Here is a 20,142-nt window from a genome sequence, read left to right on the forward strand (position 1 = left end):
CATACTCAGATATAAACACACAGGAGAAAGAAGAAGAAAAGACGGATCAAAAAGCAGAATAGCAGGGAGAAACAACTTTTCAATATTTTTTTATTAATTAACATTTGTACACAATAAATACAAACTTTGTTTTTTTTTGTACAGTCAATAATAATATGCAGAAAGACTTTTGCACCTGTTCTCATTATTGTCACCGTCACAGTCTGTGGAGAGAGAGAAGGCTAGTTGTTGTTCCACCACGTTGTTGATAGCAGCAGCTGTGCGGCTGCTCCAAATCGAAGGATGGAAAATAAAAAAGAATTATACAACACATAAAAACCAGAAACAGGCCCATACCAAATAATTAAACACCGTAGTGGACCAGAGGGACTGTTATAAAGGGGGAAATAATCATGTTCAAAGAGCAACTGGCAACAAAAAGCCATAAATCTTAAATTTTACAGAAAGTCTGATTGAGCATTTATGTTGGGGAGTTATGTGGGACGCAGCTGTAAACCATAAACTTCCAAACAAGTTTGAAAAGTCTTAGATCTGAGAGAACTCGAGGAGAGGCTGCTGTTCAAAGTCAACGCCAGCAGAGGAGCAGAGGTTTGGATCTGAAACTGTAACTGATTCCAACTATCAAACGCCGTGTGGATGCTACAAATAATGTTGTTTCTGAAAGCAGATGCAATTTAAGAATTAATTTGTTGTGTTTTCTTCATCACTTGCGTCACTTTTCTCGATCCGACATAATTCAACTTTACCTTGCAAAGACGAAGCCGATCCACCAGCTTCAGCCTTAAGCTGTGCCCCAACTCCAAACTACATATCAATAATACTTTTCTTCATACTTCAGGCTGTTTTTGCTGTTAATATACAAGAAATTAACATCCTTTACAGCTGTGTACCAACAGGAAAAGTGCTTTGATACTGCTACTTCAATAACAACGTGAAAGCAACACTGATTGAATGCTTTATTTTTTGCCTTCAGTCATATTTCTGAGCTGTCTCACAACAGGGCACACTTAGTTTTAATTGTTTCCAGCTGTGAGGAGCTCCTGCATACGGCTACATACTCGCCAACCCTCCTGATTTTTCTGGGAGTTCTTCATTGCCCTCTCCCGGTCACAACTCTCCCATATTTCTCCCGATTGATGACAGTTTTTTGCACTTTTTCCCATTTTAGTCACCTGTTTCTTTCTTTAAATGTCACCAGAATGCAGGAGACGCAGTCCTTGAATCTCAAAAATTTCCCTAAACCCCGCTTGGTTTCGACATCCTCCCTATTTCTGAGGCCTCAAGGTTGGCAGGTATGTATCTGTAACATGTTGGGACAGTACATTTAGTACATTTAGTATCCATTTAGGACAGCTTTGAGTTTATTTAGATTTTTTCCCCCTACATAATCTAACTCTGGTTGAATGTAGGAAGGAGCTGGGACACATCTTTACATCTTCTGCTGTCGCATGACCAAAAAATAAAACACATTCTCTCCAGGTCTTCATTCAAAACATCCCTCTCTTTAATTTTTTTTGTTTTTCTTTTTATAAGTTAAGGAAAACACCAAATTACATTGTCCACAATTATCTCCCCATCTCTTTGGAAGAGTGGAGAATAATGATCATAAAAAAAAAAAAAGATCATCAGTCACACTGAAATAAAAAAGGATCCACCACAGAGTCAGAATGAAAAGAATAACTCCTTTCTGTTCATCCTGATGTGTGTTAAGGTACTGCTACTTTCCAGGGAAGGTACAAATAAATAAAAGTGCTACGCTGCCCTTTAGGCAAGGAGTTTTAAAGGCTTGAAGGGTATTTTAAGGGGGACGATTTATTTACTTTGAGTAAAAAAAACCACAAAAGAATTGTACTTAGCTCCATTTGAATGTCGTTTGCAAGTTCTGTCCATTTAGCACGATGCATTTCTTTTATACATCTCTTTTGTTTTCTATTTCTAACACCATCATCATAGTTGAAATGTGAGACAGCAGGAGAACAAATGGATGATATCAAATTCGAAAAGGTTAATTTCTTGTTATGGATGTTTTCAGTGCTGTATTTAAAAAAAAAAAAAACAGACTCACATTGTGATGTGATGGAGTTGCTTGGCAAGAGAAAAATAATACCATGTCAACTAAACGAGGATATATGTTATAGGTGAACAAAATCAATGTGAGAGGAGATATGATCTGTAGGGATAAAAGCTATACAGTTCAGTCTGCGATTAATAAAAACCCCCTGACCCAAAATATGATCAGTGTCTATATCATCTCAAATAAATGTTTTTCTTTGTCACCACATAGTGAATACCAACAATTTCAGTGCCTTTGAAAGCACCATCGACCTCCTCCTGAACCAACACAAGCGCTCAGAGGGTCACAGAATGAGAGAAGATATAGCAGGGTGTGCGTAATACAGTATAATGTAATGTGTGTGTGTGTATATGATCGCCACCGATTCACACTGACTGCCGATGGACAGAACAGACATTAGAGAAACAGAGGGAGATAAAGAAAGGAAGGATGGGAAGAGAGGTGGAGAAAAGAACAGAAGGGAGGATCCAGCCTCCTTTTTTCTCTCTTTCATCCTCTCCCTCCCTCTCCTCTTTCCTCTCTCCTTCATACTGTATTTACAATGCCCTTTCAGTATAAGATGAGGATAAAACTTCCACTACATATCAGACATGATATTCCATTCAGCTGAGTTAGTCTATATGAAACGCTGTGCATAAACATTCCTATGACAACAGTAATGTACTGTACTAATACACATTGAATACGTATGATGATAAGGACTATATATTGCGAGGGAAGGGCTGGCGAGGGGGGACACTGCGTCCACACACCACCCAGATTCTCTGTCCATTTACTTAAACCCCAACTGCAATCCAAATCATGACGCGTTTGGCAAGTTTTATACTTATTCACTCTCATCAGGCTCACTTGTAAAACGTATCAGACAAGTCAAAAATATAAATCATAAAACAAATCAAATCTAAAGTCTGTCATTTGATCATTTATCTAGTCCCCATTGTTCTTACTGCATAGGTGTGTGGCTAATTAGCTTACCTGAAAGCATTGGAGGCTAAACACATTTAGCACAAAGCTTTTTTGCCAGCTACCAAGCTGAAGCTTATTTTTGGGCATAAAGCTACACCAGCTACTGCACCTACTGTAAATCAGCAATATATCATACTGAAGCATTAGTGTATAAACTCTTGTAACAATAACTAACGCATCTTAGCTAGCAAGTTACTTTCTATGCAAGGAAGCTATTTGGAAGTTTACAGACAGAATTAATTAATTAATTAATTCAAACGTGTACTTTATACAGTGATGCTTCAGCTGTATGCAATACAGTATACGGATGATTAGCATTACAATAGTGTAGCTGGTGCAGTTGAATGGAAACATAAGGTTCAGCTATCTTGCCACACACCCTCTACTAGCTTCAAATACAAGCAATTTTCAGAATATTGTATTTTTCAGTATATGCAAGAGAAAAATGTTAAATGCGATGCTGAAAAGGAACATTTTTGTGGGGAAAATGGATAAATGATTAAAGTATAAAGCTTTACATTTCTTTTTAATGTATTGACCAAACAATATTATTATGTGTTGAGTTGAGTTATATTTTTGGCTTGTCTTTAACTACATTTTGTCACTTTCAGGGCTCAATTACTTTTCTCATATTTAATTATTTGTTAGCGAGTGGGTAAAAAAAGTGAAATCTCTGAAACGTAGCAGAATTATCTTCCTTTGAAGGAGGAAAAAACTAATTACAATATCTTTAAGTAAGCTTAACAAGATAAAAGAAAACTTGCCAAGCCCATCATTAACTTTCCCACACTCCCCCTCTCTAGACATTCTTCCTCCTCTTCCTCTTCTTCAGTGTGCTCGGGTTTGCTGCCCGTTGAGGTGAAGTTTTAAGGCAAGAATGGAAGGACGGGGGAGGGCGGAGAGGGACGTGGGGGCGGCTACTGCTGCACTTCATTAGGAAGCTAATACGGAGATTATTTAATTGGATACTCTGCCCTCTCTCTGCTCTCCTCCTCAACTTGAGGATGAGAGAAGATGCGGAGAGGCCGGGGGTGTCGGACGTGCTTCAGTTCAGTTTACTTCACATCACTTTATTTAAGCCGACTTCAGTTCAGAGCAGTTCAGTTCCCCAGCCTGTAGGATACGTATGTCTGTCATCTGTTTTTGTTTTTTATGTCTCTTTAACCGCCTGCCAGCCTGTCTGTCTGTCACACCAGTGTGATCTCCACCTCCTCCGTCTTGTCACTCTTCTCCTGCTGTCTTCGGGGGTGCTGTTTGGGTGGAGGGGGAGCTGCTCGCACCTGCAAGGAAACATAATAAATGTAAATTTAAGAAGGAAACAGGCAATGACAGAGATGCCCTACTTTTCTTTATATTATTTATATTTGAATATTTGAATATTTATTCTCTAATTTTAGAGCCTTTTCTTAGTAAACACAGTGTTTTGAATCGTTATCATCAATCCTCCAATTGGTATTTAAAGGGCATTCGTTTTAATCAACACTGACATTTACATTTAGGAAAAAAAGGAGCAAAGAGAGAACCATGTACCATAAAGTTCGAATTATATAGAGCTGCAACAAACAATTATTTTTCTTATAGATTATAACGTATCTATAATGTATCGATTCATAACCCTAACCCTAACCCGAAATATGTGAAGTAAAAAGTCCTTGCTGATCTAAGATCTTGAGCTGGCCTTGTGGCAATGTGACAAAAAAAACAAAATAATTACCTACATAACTGTGGAGGAAACAAGTTTTTCAAAAAAATTCACAAATACACTATAATTACAAACCACAAATCAACCCCTTCTCATCTTACAACCCCAATTCCCCAAAAAGTTGGGACGCTGCGTAAAACGTAAATAAAAATAGAACACAATCATTTGCTACAGAGACGCCGACTACATATATTGTCTTTGTACTGTTTTCAACTGAGTATATGTAAAAAAAGATTAGCATATTATCACATTCTGTTGTTGTCGTTTTAGACAAAAGCAACCTGATGTATGTATGAAGTGAAATCTAGTCTGTCAGACAGCTTCAACTCAACAAGTTTTGCCAACTTTGCTTTGTGAACCTAAAAAAGAAACTGTGATGAGAACGTTATTGGAGCCATCAAACTAGAGATTTTAGTTTTGTCGTCAAAAAAATGACATCCAAGCAAACACACTTCTTGAATAAGTATTATACTAACAGGTCGTAGTTTGCCCGGGCCTCCTTCAGGGGTGAATCTCAGTGGCTGAGGAAATCCTGGAGACACTGGACTCCTGCCAGAGCTTTGATCTACAGAGAGAGAGAGGGACATTTCTATATACTCACAGTAAAAAGCCACAATGACCTCTTTGCAATTAACTACGTGCGTATCTGGCTTACTGTGGGTGGATAGCGGTCCCTTGTGAGACGAGTTGGGTGGTGGAGGCTTGTGCTCCCCATTGAGTGCGGCGGAGGGTGAGCGTGGAAGAGGAGGCGGGGTTGAGGTCTCGGGACTGGTGAAAGGGCTGATGGGAGGTTGGTCATAGAGTGGAAGAGGTGGCAGAGACGATGGCAGCTTCAGAGACGGAGAAATCTGGGGAAAGGGACAGAAATAGAGAAATACTGCCTGATCAACAAAAGGTTTATTTGTTTCAATAATTCAGACCATAAGTGAAAAATTGAAAGGAAAAAAGTATCAAAAATGACCTTGCCCTGATGGAGACGCTAAGTGGCGCTAAGTCTAGATCCTTAAATCTACATTATTGTACTTTTTTGGCCCCTTGGGGCCACAAGCACAAGCTAAAGAAATCAACATGGCCATCGTTATCGCCGTCAGCATCGTAAGCAAACAGCTGCTTATTTTCACATCCAGCACACACTGAGAGTTATTGACAATAATTTGGAGTTATATTTCTGTCCACTTGTTGAATCTAAGTTCAATGTCGACGCTCTTTTAGCTCTGTTGTTAGTCTCCATCACTTCCTGAGGCTGTTTAGCTGCTGAATGGTCCACTATGTTCACCAGATAGTTACTAACTGTGTCTGTCTGCCCTTTGGTGTGCAGCAGATAGTGTACAGTGGGGTTTTAGAGCTTTATTCAGTGAAATTAATGCTATGAGAGCAGCAAGAATTAACTAAACAGTTAATTTGCTCTTGAACCAAAAAACTAATTGAAAGATGCAAAAATGCTTCACAGAGCTGTGGGGAACTACAGAGTCATATAATTCTCTGTGCGTTTGCCACTAGAAGCAACCACTTGTCACTTTATAGTTATTCATCCACTGTTAATGTAAAAACATTCATTAGAACAGCTTTTGGATTTAGGTCTTTTTCGGCGAGGCACTGTTAAGAATACAGCAACATTGCTGGCTTACTAGTTTGAAGTGCCACTAAATACAACTTGACTGTTTCCGTGGCAGCAACCAGATTAATTTTTTACCAATGTTCCCCACATATGACTCAAAATAAGTTAATAGTTGTTGTGTTATGACTCCAGGCTTCTAGGAAGGGAGAGGCTGTATCCTTCCTGTTGCTGAGCCTCTAATAGGGCAGCGCTCTGTGCCACAGATAAGACCTCTTTCTATGATTGCAGCACCGGGTTTTTATCAGAGCCCTGCAGGAACACAGCAGTTCTGATCCACTGTTTGTGAACTCTGCCCTGCTGATAGATCTCCTGGACAACAGCCAGGAAGGGAGGGGAGAGGGGGGGAAAGTGGCACCGTAGACTACACACTGTCCTTGGTATTTCTGTCCTGAGGAAATACCGATAAGACTCACTCCTCCAGAGAGATGCCCTAATTGTGTTACTTTAGTTGGAGTGCAAGTCTCCATTTTAAATCTGCCTTGCTGTCTTTTGCCACAAAGGTGTCTGAGATTGCATCAGCATACCTGTACATCACCCGTCCCTCCTCCACTGGTTTCCCCATTCTCAGTGAAATCCTCTACCAGCACAGAGGGGAAGACGCCCACCCGTCCGTTTAGCTCCCCCTCCCAGAAGCCGTCGTCCGTCTGAGTGTCGCGGCTCAACAGGCGGATCACCGCTCCCTCGGAAAAGGAGAGTTCCTCGTCCGCCTGGCCCTCGTAATCATAAAGTGCGCGGACATACATCACTGCGGAGAGAAAGGAAGACAGAGAGAGAGAGAAGGCAATAAGAGATACACAGAGGGAATAATTATTCTTGTGGAAATGTAGTTCCTTGTCTGCCTGGCCCTCATTGTCATTACGAGAATGGCACACAGCACCGGAGAGAGGAAGATACAGAGAAGACAGACAGGCGTAACTGTACTAATAATGAGGTGCCTGAATTTCCCCATGTGTCTTCTCCTAGTGTTCAGTTAGAGCAGATACACAGCACTACAAAGACAGAGTAGAAGAAGAAAGAAGGGCAGGTAAGGAAGGAAGAATGACCTACTGTTTCTTTCATGAGGTTATTTCATCTTCCTGTTTTGGCGTGCAGTGAAAACATGTTTAACCAATGGTAACCATGAACATAACGCACAATTTATGTTTTATCTGAGGAAATTAATGAAGATTTAATTTGCACAGTCAGTCTGTTAGGTGCAGTCAACAAGCCTGGTCAACATTAGTCAAAGCAGAGTAAGAGTGTCCGGCCGTCGCTCATTATGAAACTGTTCTGCAATTTCAGCCACTAGTGTTTTGTTCTCTTTTTGCCCAATTTTATACAACTTGTTGTAGCCCTCGTTTCTCTTCCAGTGAGGCACTAGAATAGTAGCAGCAAAAATGTTTCCTCGTTGATGGTAAATGTGCTAAAACAAAGGCTTTTTACTGAACACTGTTTTAATTTTTTGCCGTTTTTGCCTTCACACTTCTGTTGATTACAGCAACCGCCGCAACATTTTTTTATCTTGTTTCCCCCAGCAAGTTAGACGACTCACACTTGCTTATTCTAATAACACCCTGCTTTGCAAAATAAGTGTTGTTTACAGCTGGATTCCAAGCAACTCCAGCGAAGCAGTAAAGAGAAAAATGCCTTAATCAGAGGCACATAATAACCTCATTACACTGGTACAACTGGAACTAGCTTGTTTTACTCAAACTCCTGGCATGAAGTTTAATTATTTCAAAGAATAATTTACCACTTGCCTGGTTTACGGCGTACTTACTGTTTGTGTCTCCGTTGATGCAGTTGGAGTGCAACTCTGGCTCGGTGGAATTTGACGAGGTGTGCGATCGAGCATCGAGCGTAGCCAGAGACTGGAGCATGCTCAGCAGACTGTTGGAGGTCGGGAACTGTAGGTATTTCTCTGGGACGTAGCCCACCTGGCCTGTCTTATTGCGAGCCTGGAAAACACACACACAGACACACACAGTGAAGTGCGTTCACCGGGGCATGGGAGGAGAAATTTGAATACCAGGAGACCATACAAGGTTGTGACACCAAACAGAGCCCATCAGATAAAGCTTCTGTTGTTGTGAATGTAATCACAATGCACATCTGTGTGTGTATTTGTGCACCTTGACCCAGTCCTCCATGTCTCCATCCTCAATGACCTCCAACATCTCCTGTTCATCAATCGTTAACTCATCCGGCTGAGAGGCCTGCAGGAGAGACACACAGAACAGTGTCAAAGATAGAGAAAGAGAGACAGAGGGAGTGAGAATGGAAAAAAAGTAGTTGACCAAAAAAGTGGAGGGAATATCGTTCCCCTCAGAGCACCTTAAACCTCGACTGTCTCGTGATACATGTAGCTTATTAAATGTATAACTCTCTGTCCTTTTTTTAAGGATAGACTGAATATTGGATCTGATTTCCAACACTTTTCCAGTTATCTCAGTCAGTATTTTTAGTAAACTGTACATAATTACTTTCCATCACTGACTATTCTAAATTTTGACACAAAGATTTTAAGTTTTAATCTAATTGTACATCAGTTATTGGGTCTCCTTGATTATTAATAATCGGTATTGCCCCTGAAAGAACCATATCAGTTGATCCACAGTAGAAATCAAACATCTTTTTTTTCCCCTCTGCTTTATTCTTTCTATGTACAAGACATTCAAATAGTGCAGTAAAAATACTCCATACTACCTGACCCAATCATTAATTATTTCAAATTGATCAATTAATTACATTTTAACGCTGTTAAAACAAACAGAGAGTTGCATTTCCAATAAATGCAACACTGACATTACACTAGTCTCCCTGTGTATTTTGATGTCAGTGATTGTGATATTGTGTGTTGTGGTTGAGCAGGTAGCTGCAGACATTTGATATGTGTATGTGTGTGACCATGTAACTGCAGAAGCGAAGACTGTGTGTCTTTGTTGGTGCGTGTGTGTGTGTTTATACCTTGTATGAGTAGAGGACCTTGCAGGTTAGCGGGTAGTTTCGGAGGGTTCCTGAAGGACTGGAGCTGCTGTCGTCAAAAACCTCCATGTTCTCTTCACACTCTTCTCCTTCCTCACGCTCCAAGTCCACTGTGCCCTTTAACACACAAACACAAACACAGCCAGGTAAAGTCAAAACCTCTGATAACTACAAGGACAAATCTGAAGAGATCAGGTCAACTTTCATATGGCAGAGTAAAAATAAACATTACTCTTATACTCCAGGTCCAATAAACAAAAGACGTTGATATATATGACAGCTAAAATACTGAAAAAAGCTTTATAAAAACTATTTTCTACATAACCTCTTGGCTCTAACTCCTGATGTACCAATGCCTTTACAATCTTGCTATGTTATAATTATCCCAACGTCTACTTCCACCAACTCTTTATCAAACAAAGACACACTTTGACATGTTACCTTGTTCCCCTCTTCCTGTGTGTTTGCCCTCTCTTACTGCTCTTCATCTATAGGAACGCTTACCTTTTCTTCCTGCCTGAGTGTGTCTGTCTTGCTCAGTGTGGGTACTGCAGCTTTTAGATACAGGTGTAGAGGGACTAATGTTTCATATGATCCAGCCCCTCCCTCTTTTGTTCCATGAGCATTTCACTGGCTTATATGAAGGTCATGTGATCCAGCTGGTAGAAAGATCCATCACACACAGCAAACTGAGCTGGCCAAAACAATGGAGATGGAGTGTGTGTGCGTGTGTGTATGCGTTTATCCATTCCTAAGTCATTGTGTTTAGTCATCAGATTTCTGTTGACACGGTAAACTCGACACCAGTGCAGAACAAAACAGATGTGTGTTTTGTATATGAGCTGATATCCCCTAGAAATAAAAACCCTTTTCTCAAGGGAAACACTAGCCGTCAGGTGTGGTCCGAAGGTGTTCCCTGCTGAAAATTAACACACCTTTATCAAAGCTTTCCACTGGGATAGCTTACTAAATACCTTTACAACTGGAACAGTACACACCGCATGATTCTTACTTATTTGCTTTACAAACAGTTATTTTCACATCTACAGTATAGAATGCAACAACCTGCATAAAGGGACTGTTAAGAGAAAGCAGTGTACATGCTGTTCATAGGATTGCTTTTGTTCCATCATGCAAATTATTTAGGGTAATATATAGTGTTAGGAAGTTACATACTCATGCCATTTTTCACCAAAAGTAACACATATAAGCCCCAGCAAGCATCCTTCACCATAACTTTGACACACGCCATAGCATCGCATCAGCAAAGGGGCAAAAACGAGCACCAAGCTGGTGATTGGAGATGCAGACAATACATACTTGTGCAATGGAAGAGTCATTTGCAGAATACGTACACTCAAATAAAGAGAGTAAGTGTTGTGGCCTGTTAGTAGCCTGGCTCAGCCACAAGGCTCAGTGTTAATTAATTCCCCTAGATGTACGCAAATCATTTTCCAGTATCTACCTGTGCAGCGACAGTACTTAAACTGTAGAGATTTCAGACACAGCCAAGAAATAAGTGACTGGGTGGAGAGATAAATTCAGTGTGATGGAAGTCAACCGCTCAGGTCCATATTTTGAGGCTTGGTGGCAAAGTCATATTTATTGTTGGCTGCATGTTTGCTGTGCTACGTCACTCTTATCCACTTTACTGCATTGATTTAAAGGTACACTGCCCTGCCTCGGGGCCAATTCCATTTCATCCCTGAACTAAAATGACTGGCACGTATTTCAGTAATAACCCTATAAAATATCGCCAAAAAAATTACATCTACCAACTGTACAGCTGAGATGCGGACCAATGGCCGATTTTATTGGTCCTGGAGGTAATAACTGTGAAAGTGATATTGTAATGAAGCCAGTGGCTGCCAAAGAGATTTGGCCTACAGTATTTCATAGTCATAAAGTTGAGTGGAATGAAGAAAGGATAGAGGGAAGTGCTCGCTCCCCACTCCCATTGTTTTTCTGTGCTCTCCTCCTCAGATTATTCTTCACAATCCATCCATCCTTTCTTCTCTCTCTGACCATCGGTCCTCTCTTAATCGCTCCCTAATCAGCAAACTGCTTTTAACAATCCTGTGTTCCTCTTCTTCTTCATTTCCTTTTTTGTGTTTTTGCACCTTGTTATTATAATCCCTCTTTCTTTGCCTATGTCAGTCTCGTAAGGCTCCAGTACACTCCGAATAAAATCAAAGGCTGTTGAACTGCTGTCAAATGCCTGAAAACTCAAACTGCCTCCTGGTCTGTGCTATTAATGACACCCATGCCAGATGGAGGAGTTTTCAGCAAGTCTCGCCTCAAACTAATTTAGCTTATAAATAAAGGAAGAGAAAGTTGAACCGATGCCTAAGGGGGACATAAATAAAATGCAAAAGTTCACATTACCACCTACATGCAGTATTTGGAAATGTGTCAGACGTTAGAAACATGGTCACCATTTTGTCCTTGCAAATTCTAATATATTTTGCTGTATACCGGGGCCTTCTATATTCATATTCATCTATGTTCTCTGCAGTTTTTCACAATCCCTCCATCTCTCTCACCTCTGCATCCAATTTTACCTCAACATTATCACTGTGACGCCACTCCCTCCTCACCTCTCCCCTCCACCCTCTCCCTCACATCACACCACCTCTCCTTTTTCTCAGCTCGCTCTCTCTCCTCCCCGATCTCTCTTTCTTCACTAATCGTCCCCCTCTTTCACTGCACAACTCTCCCCCTTTCCCCCACGACTCTCTCTCCCTTTCTCACACTCAGTCGCTCTATCTTTCTTGTGTTAGCTGTGAGCTGCAAAGTCATGTGAGCAGAGTGTCAAGTGCTTCCAACCGAGCAGGCCGACTATGTTTAGTCCTGCTGACAGACAGAAACACACACACAAACACACACCTCCCAACAAAGTCCCGTGTGGGATTACACTCATGGACATACACTCCCCATATTTCCAACGGAGAGACAGAAATGCATACACAAATGCACAAATAAAAATGCACATAAATATCCATAACTCACGTACGCATCCAGTTATACACACACACACACACACACACACACACACAAGGAAACAGAATATAATGCTGCATTATTGATTGAGCATAATTAGAGGTTACATTAAATGTGGCATGAGTTTTATCACATCTAGCTTTAAGAAAAATACCAACTAAACCCATCAGAGGTATTACTGTAACATCACTTTTGGGAAATGTGGGCACTTTTAAATCTAATTTCAATGAGTGGTTCTAAAAAATTGGGAAATGCACTTGTGCTCTTTCTTGCCAAGGGCTAAGCTAACCAGCTCCTAGTCCTAGCTACATATTTAGCATGCATACATTAGAGTGGCATCAATCGTCACATCTAACTGTCATGGTTTTGGTTTTTGATTAGTTATATCCTGTTTTCTTTTGTAGTTATATCCTCTTGTGTCTTCTTATTACTTTCTACCTCCTGCCACCTGTGTTCCCAGTGTTCTGTTTCCCTCCTGTGTCAGCCTCGTTAGCACTGCACTGTTAGCAGTGTCTCTCCACCTGCACCTCATCCCCTCGGTAGTTTAGTTTGTATCTAAGTGTGTGTTGTTCCCTTACTCTTTGTTGGTTCATCTATTTTCGTCCTTGCGTCTTCCCTCTGTTCCTGATTTGTGGTGGTTTTCTGGTTTGTCCTCAGTTTTTGTATTGCATTGGTATTTTCCTTTGCCTGCCTTTTTGTTGCCAGTTTTATATCACCCACCATTTTATTGTTCGCAGTTTTGGATTTTTGGACACGCTTTTTGTTTTCAACCTGCTGCTTCTGTGTATCTGCATGTGGGTCCTCGCCCTTTTGCTACTGTGACACTACTTCTCACCAAGAGTATTTCCCAAAATATCAATCTGTTTGTTCATGGTTGAATGATGTATAAAGTAGGAAAAAAGACAATCTAATGCTGCCAGTAATGAGGAAAGAGTGATGTGGAACTGCCTGGAGTCCACCTCCTCCCCTCTGACATGCATTCACACTAATAAACACAATGAGGTGATAAAAAGGTCCCTTCAGGCTTCAGATCTGTACTCAGTCTGTCTTGTCAGTAAAGCTAAGGGTCATGAAATAAAAACTGCAAGTTGTGTGAGGACTTCATCAGTATTCCAGATGGGATGTGGGCCATTTTAAGAGGCTGTAACTGGTGTGACAGAAGATTAGGCAGAAGAGGCTGAGGTCAATTATCTTGCAATTTACATCACTCAGGAAGTGATTTGTCAGGAGAACGGTTCTGGCTTGGTGGTTTTCACTTATAATGAAATCATAAAGGACGAAAAGTCCATGATTATGAGCCCTAGAGTTTTAAATTACATTTCTGTGTGTTCTTAATTTAAGTCAAGTCAAGTTTTATTTAAATAGCTCAATATCACAAATCGCTAATTTGCCTCATGGGGAAGTCAGTGCAGGGCAAGAAGACAAACTGTTGGGCAAACAGATGGGCCAAAAGAAGATATATGACTAACATACAGTGACACAATTCAGTGGTCTGGTGATTTTCATTTGAAGTGAGTAAAAGGAACCAACATTCATGCAACACACATCAGCTACAACTTGTGTAATGTGGTGAAAACATACTCTGCTACTTCTGATTTGTAGATGTGAGATTTGCACTTTGCTGCCAAGTCATAAACTGCCGCAACTTTAAAATTAGTGCCAAAATAATTTATACATGTACAGTATGAATTATTATTAGCATCCAATGTTTGCAAATTTAATTAATACGCGTTCTATTTTAGTGAGAAAAAAACGTAACAACATCTGCTGGCTTGGCAAGAAAGCAGCGACGCGTGCACAGTGAGGGGAGGTGTCTCACCGACAGTGAGGGATCGTGGGAAGTGTAGCTGGCCCAACGTTCATTCTCCAACTCCTCCATCACCTACAGCATGCACAGAGAGAGTGAAGGGGGAGGGGTTTATACACATATTGCAAACAGGCACACTCACCCACAAACATACTGCACTAAAACTGGAAGTCATGCATGACAGGATTTAAATATATACACACAAAAACACTCTGCGGGTTGCATGTGTGGATGAATGCACTCACAAGCATGTATCACTGAATGAAACAAGTCAGGCAAAGAGAAGGAGAGGCTCTCACACACACACATACAGTATATACAGTATAGGTACACATCTTCTCCAACACTCACACAAAACACACACCTGGTTCATGGCACTCTTCAGCCAGGTATCCACAGCAACCCCCACTTGCCGCAGAAGGTCCAACCGAGCTTCGGCTTTTAGCTTTATTGTCTTTGGAGAGAGAAGGTGTTAGAAATGTTAAGAACATCAAATATATAACTGACCTGTACACTTTTTCTCACATCAGTCTTGAAAAGAACATCAACTTGAGTGCAATTCTATTTTAAAAAGGGACCTGATGTAACCCTGTGAGTCACTGTGAGCCCTTAACACTACCGTCAACCTGCTGAGTAAAATGTTATCATGTCTGGGAGGAATGATGGGCACAAATGAAAACATAAAGTTGTAAAATATAATTTTAAATTATTTTTTAAATCAAAGGTGGTGCCTAAAATGTCTCACTGCAGGTCAAGCGTACCAGCAGGCCTCTTACACAAGACCAGGGCTGCCCAAAGTAGGGCATGTGGGGCAAATTTGACCAACCAGATGTTTCTATTTAAAAAAACAAATAAATAAATAAATAAAAAACATCTATATTGATTTTTAAAAAATAAAATTATATGTTTATGTTGTTTTCTTTCTTGTGAGGTAAAAATGCGTGCAATCCCTCAATATTAATTCATTTTCATAATCTGAGCACAGCAGGCAGTGTGACAGGAGTCGATTAAGGAAACTTTGGATCCTCGTTGCAATTTTGCATCATAACAACAGAATAGACAATTGCTTTTGGCCTGTGGCCCAACATTAAGTTTAAGGTTTGGTCCTCTGAGGGAAAAAGTTTGCACTCCCCTGCACTAGACAGAAGAAAGCAGGTGTTAACCAGCCTTATTTCAAGTCATACAACGATTGCAGTTAGTTAATTCTCCAGGTTTAAAAGTGTCAGACTTCCTGCTTCATGTTTATTTGGTACTGGAAACCGCTTTCCTAGAGATGGAAAACTTACTGTACACTAGACAGATAAATAGACGCAATAAATCTTCAGTTCATTTCTTAAAATATTTTATGGCCATGATGCAGAAACAAAACTAATGCAAGACAATAACAGTATAATGTGCTATTAGCAAACATTGCTATGTACAGTAAGCACTCAGATGGGGACCATTTCTCATATATAATGGGTTCTTTTAGGCGATGCTGAGAGAAGGACCCCAAGAGAACCTGCAGAACAGAGCAAACACTGCAATAATAGACTGTCTCTACACACGGTACACCTCTCTCAGTGCACACAGTGTTATGTTTTATAGTCATCTCTAAATCAAGTTTTCTACTTTTTTGGCCTTTCAGCTGTATCAGATCACATGCAGTACAGTGGCAGAGTGAGGATGTGAACTTGATTTGCAGCCCAAAATATGTTGAATATGTGTCATGTACTAGTGGCAAATCATCAAATCTTGTTGTACTTTCTTTTAATGAGCTGTGTTCTTTCCTAACGAGACAATATGATGATGATGATGATGATGATGATGCTATAACCACCAGCAGGGAAACCCCAGAGATTTACATTCAGTCTATCTCGCCTCCTCAACTCTCTTTTATCTCCGATCCTTTCTCTTTTGTTTCCTGCTGTTTCGCACCGTTTTTATCAATTCCCCCTTTCATTATCCTCCACTTTCCTTTCTTACCGATGCTGACAGAGCCGATTGATAGCTGATATCTCCTTCCCTTAGAGATGTGCAGTCAGGCAGACAGACACGCTGTCAAGACAGACTTCCTGGCTTTGATCAATAAAGACCTGAGCTCCTTAAGTGCCTCCATTTTCCCCTTTCCATTAGCAGCACCCAACATATGCTTAAAGGAGGCAGCGGCCTCGGCTGCCGGACCATAAACATACCAGACTACAGAGGAGAAATGTACAAAAAAGGCCAATACATGCTTAGCCATCTGTGCCGCAGTAAACTCTTTAGTTAAAGTCAATAGTATAGGCAGCCGGTGGTGTGGATACGGATCACTGGTGGACAGACTGTACAACCTCAGCTGCGCAGCCATAATCAATTTGTTTTACTTTTATGGAAGCAGATGTAAAACAATAAGAATTCTGATGCTCTTGAAGAATTACTGCAGCCAAAGCAACGTGACGTAGGAAAAAGACTTGAATAGATCTGCAATGATAAGTCAATTAATCAGTTAGTCGATCCACATACAATTAATTGACAACTATCTGCATAATCAATTAATAATTTTCGTAAACTTTAATAAGTCTTTTGGTTTTGGACTGATGGTTGGACAAAAGAAGCAATTCAGAGATGTATCATTTTACACATCAATGTCTTTTTTATTAAGGACCAACACGGATTAAATTGTGCCTAAATTATGAGTCGATACCTCCAATCAATATCCCGTTCCTTATTAGTTTTGTTTGCTGGGAGCACAGTCTTGTCTCTATCCTGATGCATCTCGTGTCTGATGGATTTTGATGCCACGTGGTAATGAGGCCAGCTTGTCTGCTGAAGCCAGTTTGACAGCAGCCTTCAACAGCTCATTAGTATGGAGACAGCCTCTCTTGCTTCAACTGTTCTCACTCTCTCATCCTCTGAGAACTCCTTAGAAAGAGGAAAACAGCCGAGAAGAAGCCAATAATCATCTAATATCACTGTGGGGAATTTCAGATGCTCTTGCTGCTGCATTTGAACATATGCGAGGAGGGAAGACCAAAACAAACTTGCAAGAAAGTGTAACAAGATAGTGTGAACTCTTTTTTGTAGGTAGGAGGCTTTAATGTATAGGTTTGTCCGTGAGAAGGTGCACTGTGTATACGTATCTGTAGGAAATGCAGAGCAGATGTACTTCAAATATCAGACTCTCTGATACTAGTTAGCAGTTAACAGATTTCAGAAAGAGAGAAAAAAAACTGCTTTTTTATTAATATGTTTTCTTCACACGTATCACTTTTAATCCTAATAGCTTTTTCCCCTCCAGTAGAATAAACATGGTTAGCCTGGGGCACACTGCCATTATTTATAATTTATACAGCCGTTTACTTTAATGTTGTGAAATTTTCACTTGACTTTTATCATAGCGTGTATCTCTTAATCATGGTGGTAATTTTCGTTATGGTCATAACTATTCAAGTAATTTCAGGGAAGGAGCGTCTCTAGCTTCAGAGTCTTTTATCGAGCCGTCAGCCAGAGGCCATAAAAGCAGACCAGCATTTGTAAAGAGCCCAGAATACATAACTCTACTGTCTATTTTGATGTTTATTGATTCCATTCAAACAGAGGCGAGGAAAAGTGGATCCTACGAAAGATTATGGTGTGTACTGTTGAACACTGCAGAATAGATTCAAAAGCATAAAACGCCCATAATGTTTTATTTCCTTTAGTTTTGTTGCTCTTTTTCTTTCATCTGTGACAACAACAATCAAAGCAACACATTCAGTTTGAAAGGGCAGACATTTTAGATTTGATATTTTGATAATGTCTTCTATGACCATATTACAAGAAATACAATATCACAATTTGTTATGTCCATAAAGGCAACAATAATCATAAACCCCATATAAACACTTTGTTTGGCTAATAACTAGGTCTGCAACCTCTTGAAAGTTTTACATGATTCAAGGCATTGATATTTATGCTTCCTGCATCGTGTTTCACATAAAATATTCAGATGGAAAAATGACGGGGCAGGACAGGAAACCTGCTGACAACTTGCACTCGTCCATGTATACTAAACCTATCTTGAATAAACCTGAAACTTGTATCTTTCTTACAACTTCACCTGCCGTTTGACACACAGTAAATGATTTCCAGCTCAGACGGTGCATCGACTCTAAACATTGATTTTAAAACTTAGCTGGCCATCAGAGCGCTTATGGTGTTGTCACAAGCAAATTAGGCAATTTATAAAAAATGTGTAAAAGAGGACAGGTAGCGAGGACAATGCGATCAATCTTTCTTACTGGCTGCCAGAAACCTGAAGCTTACATTTCAGACATCTGCTTCTGAAACACCAGTGAAGTAGCTGGCAGTAGACACTATGCATTCCTCCACTGACAACAGAAGCCTCAAAAAATATCTTTATCGACAAATCAAAAATATAGGCCTTGCTTTTCATTTTCTTGGTAATAAGGTGTTGGGAAGGCTACTGCAAGTGAAGATGCCTGATGGGATGAAGATGGGACTTCATGTTAAAGGAAAGAATGGCACAATCGCTGTCCGGATAACACTGTAATCAAACCTGGATAATGTCTTTTGTACTGCTTTCACTCCCTCTATAATTCTGTGATAGGAGCTCTGTGATGAAGCCATTTGTACCAAATGAGCCCATAAAATATTCATCATCTTACTCGAGGTAATGCTGGCCTAGGAGGGCGAAGAATAGCAGAACGACAGTGTGAGTGAGAGAGACTGAAACAGAGAGGCAGAGAGGGTGGGGTCGGAAAAAAGGTGGAGTGGTGGTCATATGTTTGCACTCTTCAACAAGAGAATTAATGTAGAAAGTGAGATCACAAGCTACTGAAAGTGTTAAAAAAATATTCTTGCAGTTGGAGGTAGACTATAATCAAAGTGTGTCTATCAATAAAAGCAGCAAAGTGAAATCTGCTCAATAATTTTTTTTAAAAAAACCTGAGAGGATGTTTAGTGAACTAGTGATCACACTAGTTTTAGACCAAACCTGACAGCAGAGGGTGCCAGATATGTGAAAGCCTGATAAGAAAGGTAATAATGGACGCAAAGAGGCAGCGTTAGGTTAGAGAATGAGCTCAGCAAAGTGAGGGAAGAAAGATGAAACGGAAGAGCAGAGATGAAAAGAGACTTTGTGAGAGAACGGACAGAATCGAGTTGAGAGGGATGAGAGATGACGCAGCGATGTCTTTCAGTGTGTGTGACAGGTTGAATCTGCGAGAATCAATACATAAATGATAGATATCGCTGCAAGTGCAAAGGCTGAGAGGGAGTATGAACACAAGATGAGAAGTGAGGAGCTGAAGAAAGAGCAAGAAATCTGAGAGAACCATACTATTACTTCTGAAAGTTTAAATATTTTTTAATATGTGTCACTGTTTAGAAGTGAGTTTAGACGTCTACAACTGAAGTAGAGGCATCCAAACCACGTAGAGCAGGGGCTTACTGGCCTTTGAGGATAAGAAGGGTCAAATAACTTGAATGGTCTGACATCTCCTACAATGTGAAAGGTGTATCGATTGATCCTGCCCACTGTTTGTTAACTGCACCATGCTGCATCAGCCGAGCAGATGAGCAGCCCGAATGCCAAATGCCACTGTTTGTCTCTAAAATATTTACCAAATAATTAGTCACTCAGCCCAAACACTGAGCAGAGGAAATCTGGGACAAGGCTGGATTTTATTTTGTCACTGAAACGGAGGGCTTGTTTGCTAGGCTGATGCTGCATTGATGTTGCAGCAGAAAGTGAGTCCACGATGATATGCAACATTTACTACCACCACATTTTACAGTGTGTATTTTAGGGGAAAAAAACATTTTCCATTCGCTTCCTTTTCCCCTTGAACACACTTTTCTCTGTTTTTAGTGACTGTCTAGTCCACACTAACTACACACATAAAATATATATACTTAATTCTGTTTACTTAAGCTTTTTGAGAGAGGAAACCTTCATCTTTAAAATTAAAAAAAAGAGGAAACATCCATCCATCCATCCACTCTCCATACCAACGCAGCCTGTGTATGGTATTAAGAGCTGGAGCCTA

The 20,142-nt window shown here is 40.3% G+C and overlaps 1 protein-coding gene across 6 annotated transcripts in view; it reads right to left on the minus strand.

Annotated features, from left to right (window-relative positions):
• Positions 1 to 73: 73 nt before the first annotated feature.
• fchsd2 (FCH and double SH3 domains 2) overlaps positions 74 to 20,142 on the minus strand; it is a 73,540-nt gene continuing 53,471 nt past the window's right edge. For 5 of the 6 annotated variants that reach the window (XM_084350549.1, XM_084350554.1, XM_084350551.1 and 2 more), the window contains 9 exons: positions 14,496 to 14,585; positions 14,144 to 14,206; positions 9,307 to 9,441; positions 8,472 to 8,555; positions 8,120 to 8,297; positions 6,885 to 7,105; positions 5,398 to 5,590; positions 5,219 to 5,307; positions 74 to 4,320 (listed from right to left, as the gene is read on the minus strand). In XM_084350549.1, the coding sequence (XP_084206675.1) occupies positions 4,228 to 4,320; positions 5,219 to 5,307; positions 5,398 to 5,590; positions 6,885 to 7,105; positions 8,120 to 8,297; positions 8,472 to 8,555; positions 9,307 to 9,441; positions 14,144 to 14,206; positions 14,496 to 14,585 (1,146 nt within the window). In that variant the 3' untranslated portion in view covers positions 74 to 4,227. The remainder of the gene's footprint in view (positions 4,321 to 5,218; positions 5,308 to 5,397; positions 5,591 to 6,884; positions 7,106 to 8,119; positions 8,298 to 8,471; positions 8,556 to 9,306; positions 9,442 to 14,143; positions 14,207 to 14,495; positions 14,586 to 20,142) is intronic. The other variant, XM_084350553.1, reaches the window with a different exon arrangement.

This window comes from Pagrus pagrus (assembly GCF_965226575.1).
Source record: "Pagrus pagrus genome assembly, chromosome: 4".
Taxonomy (NCBI): domain Eukaryota; kingdom Metazoa; phylum Chordata; class Actinopteri; order Spariformes; family Sparidae; genus Pagrus; species Pagrus pagrus.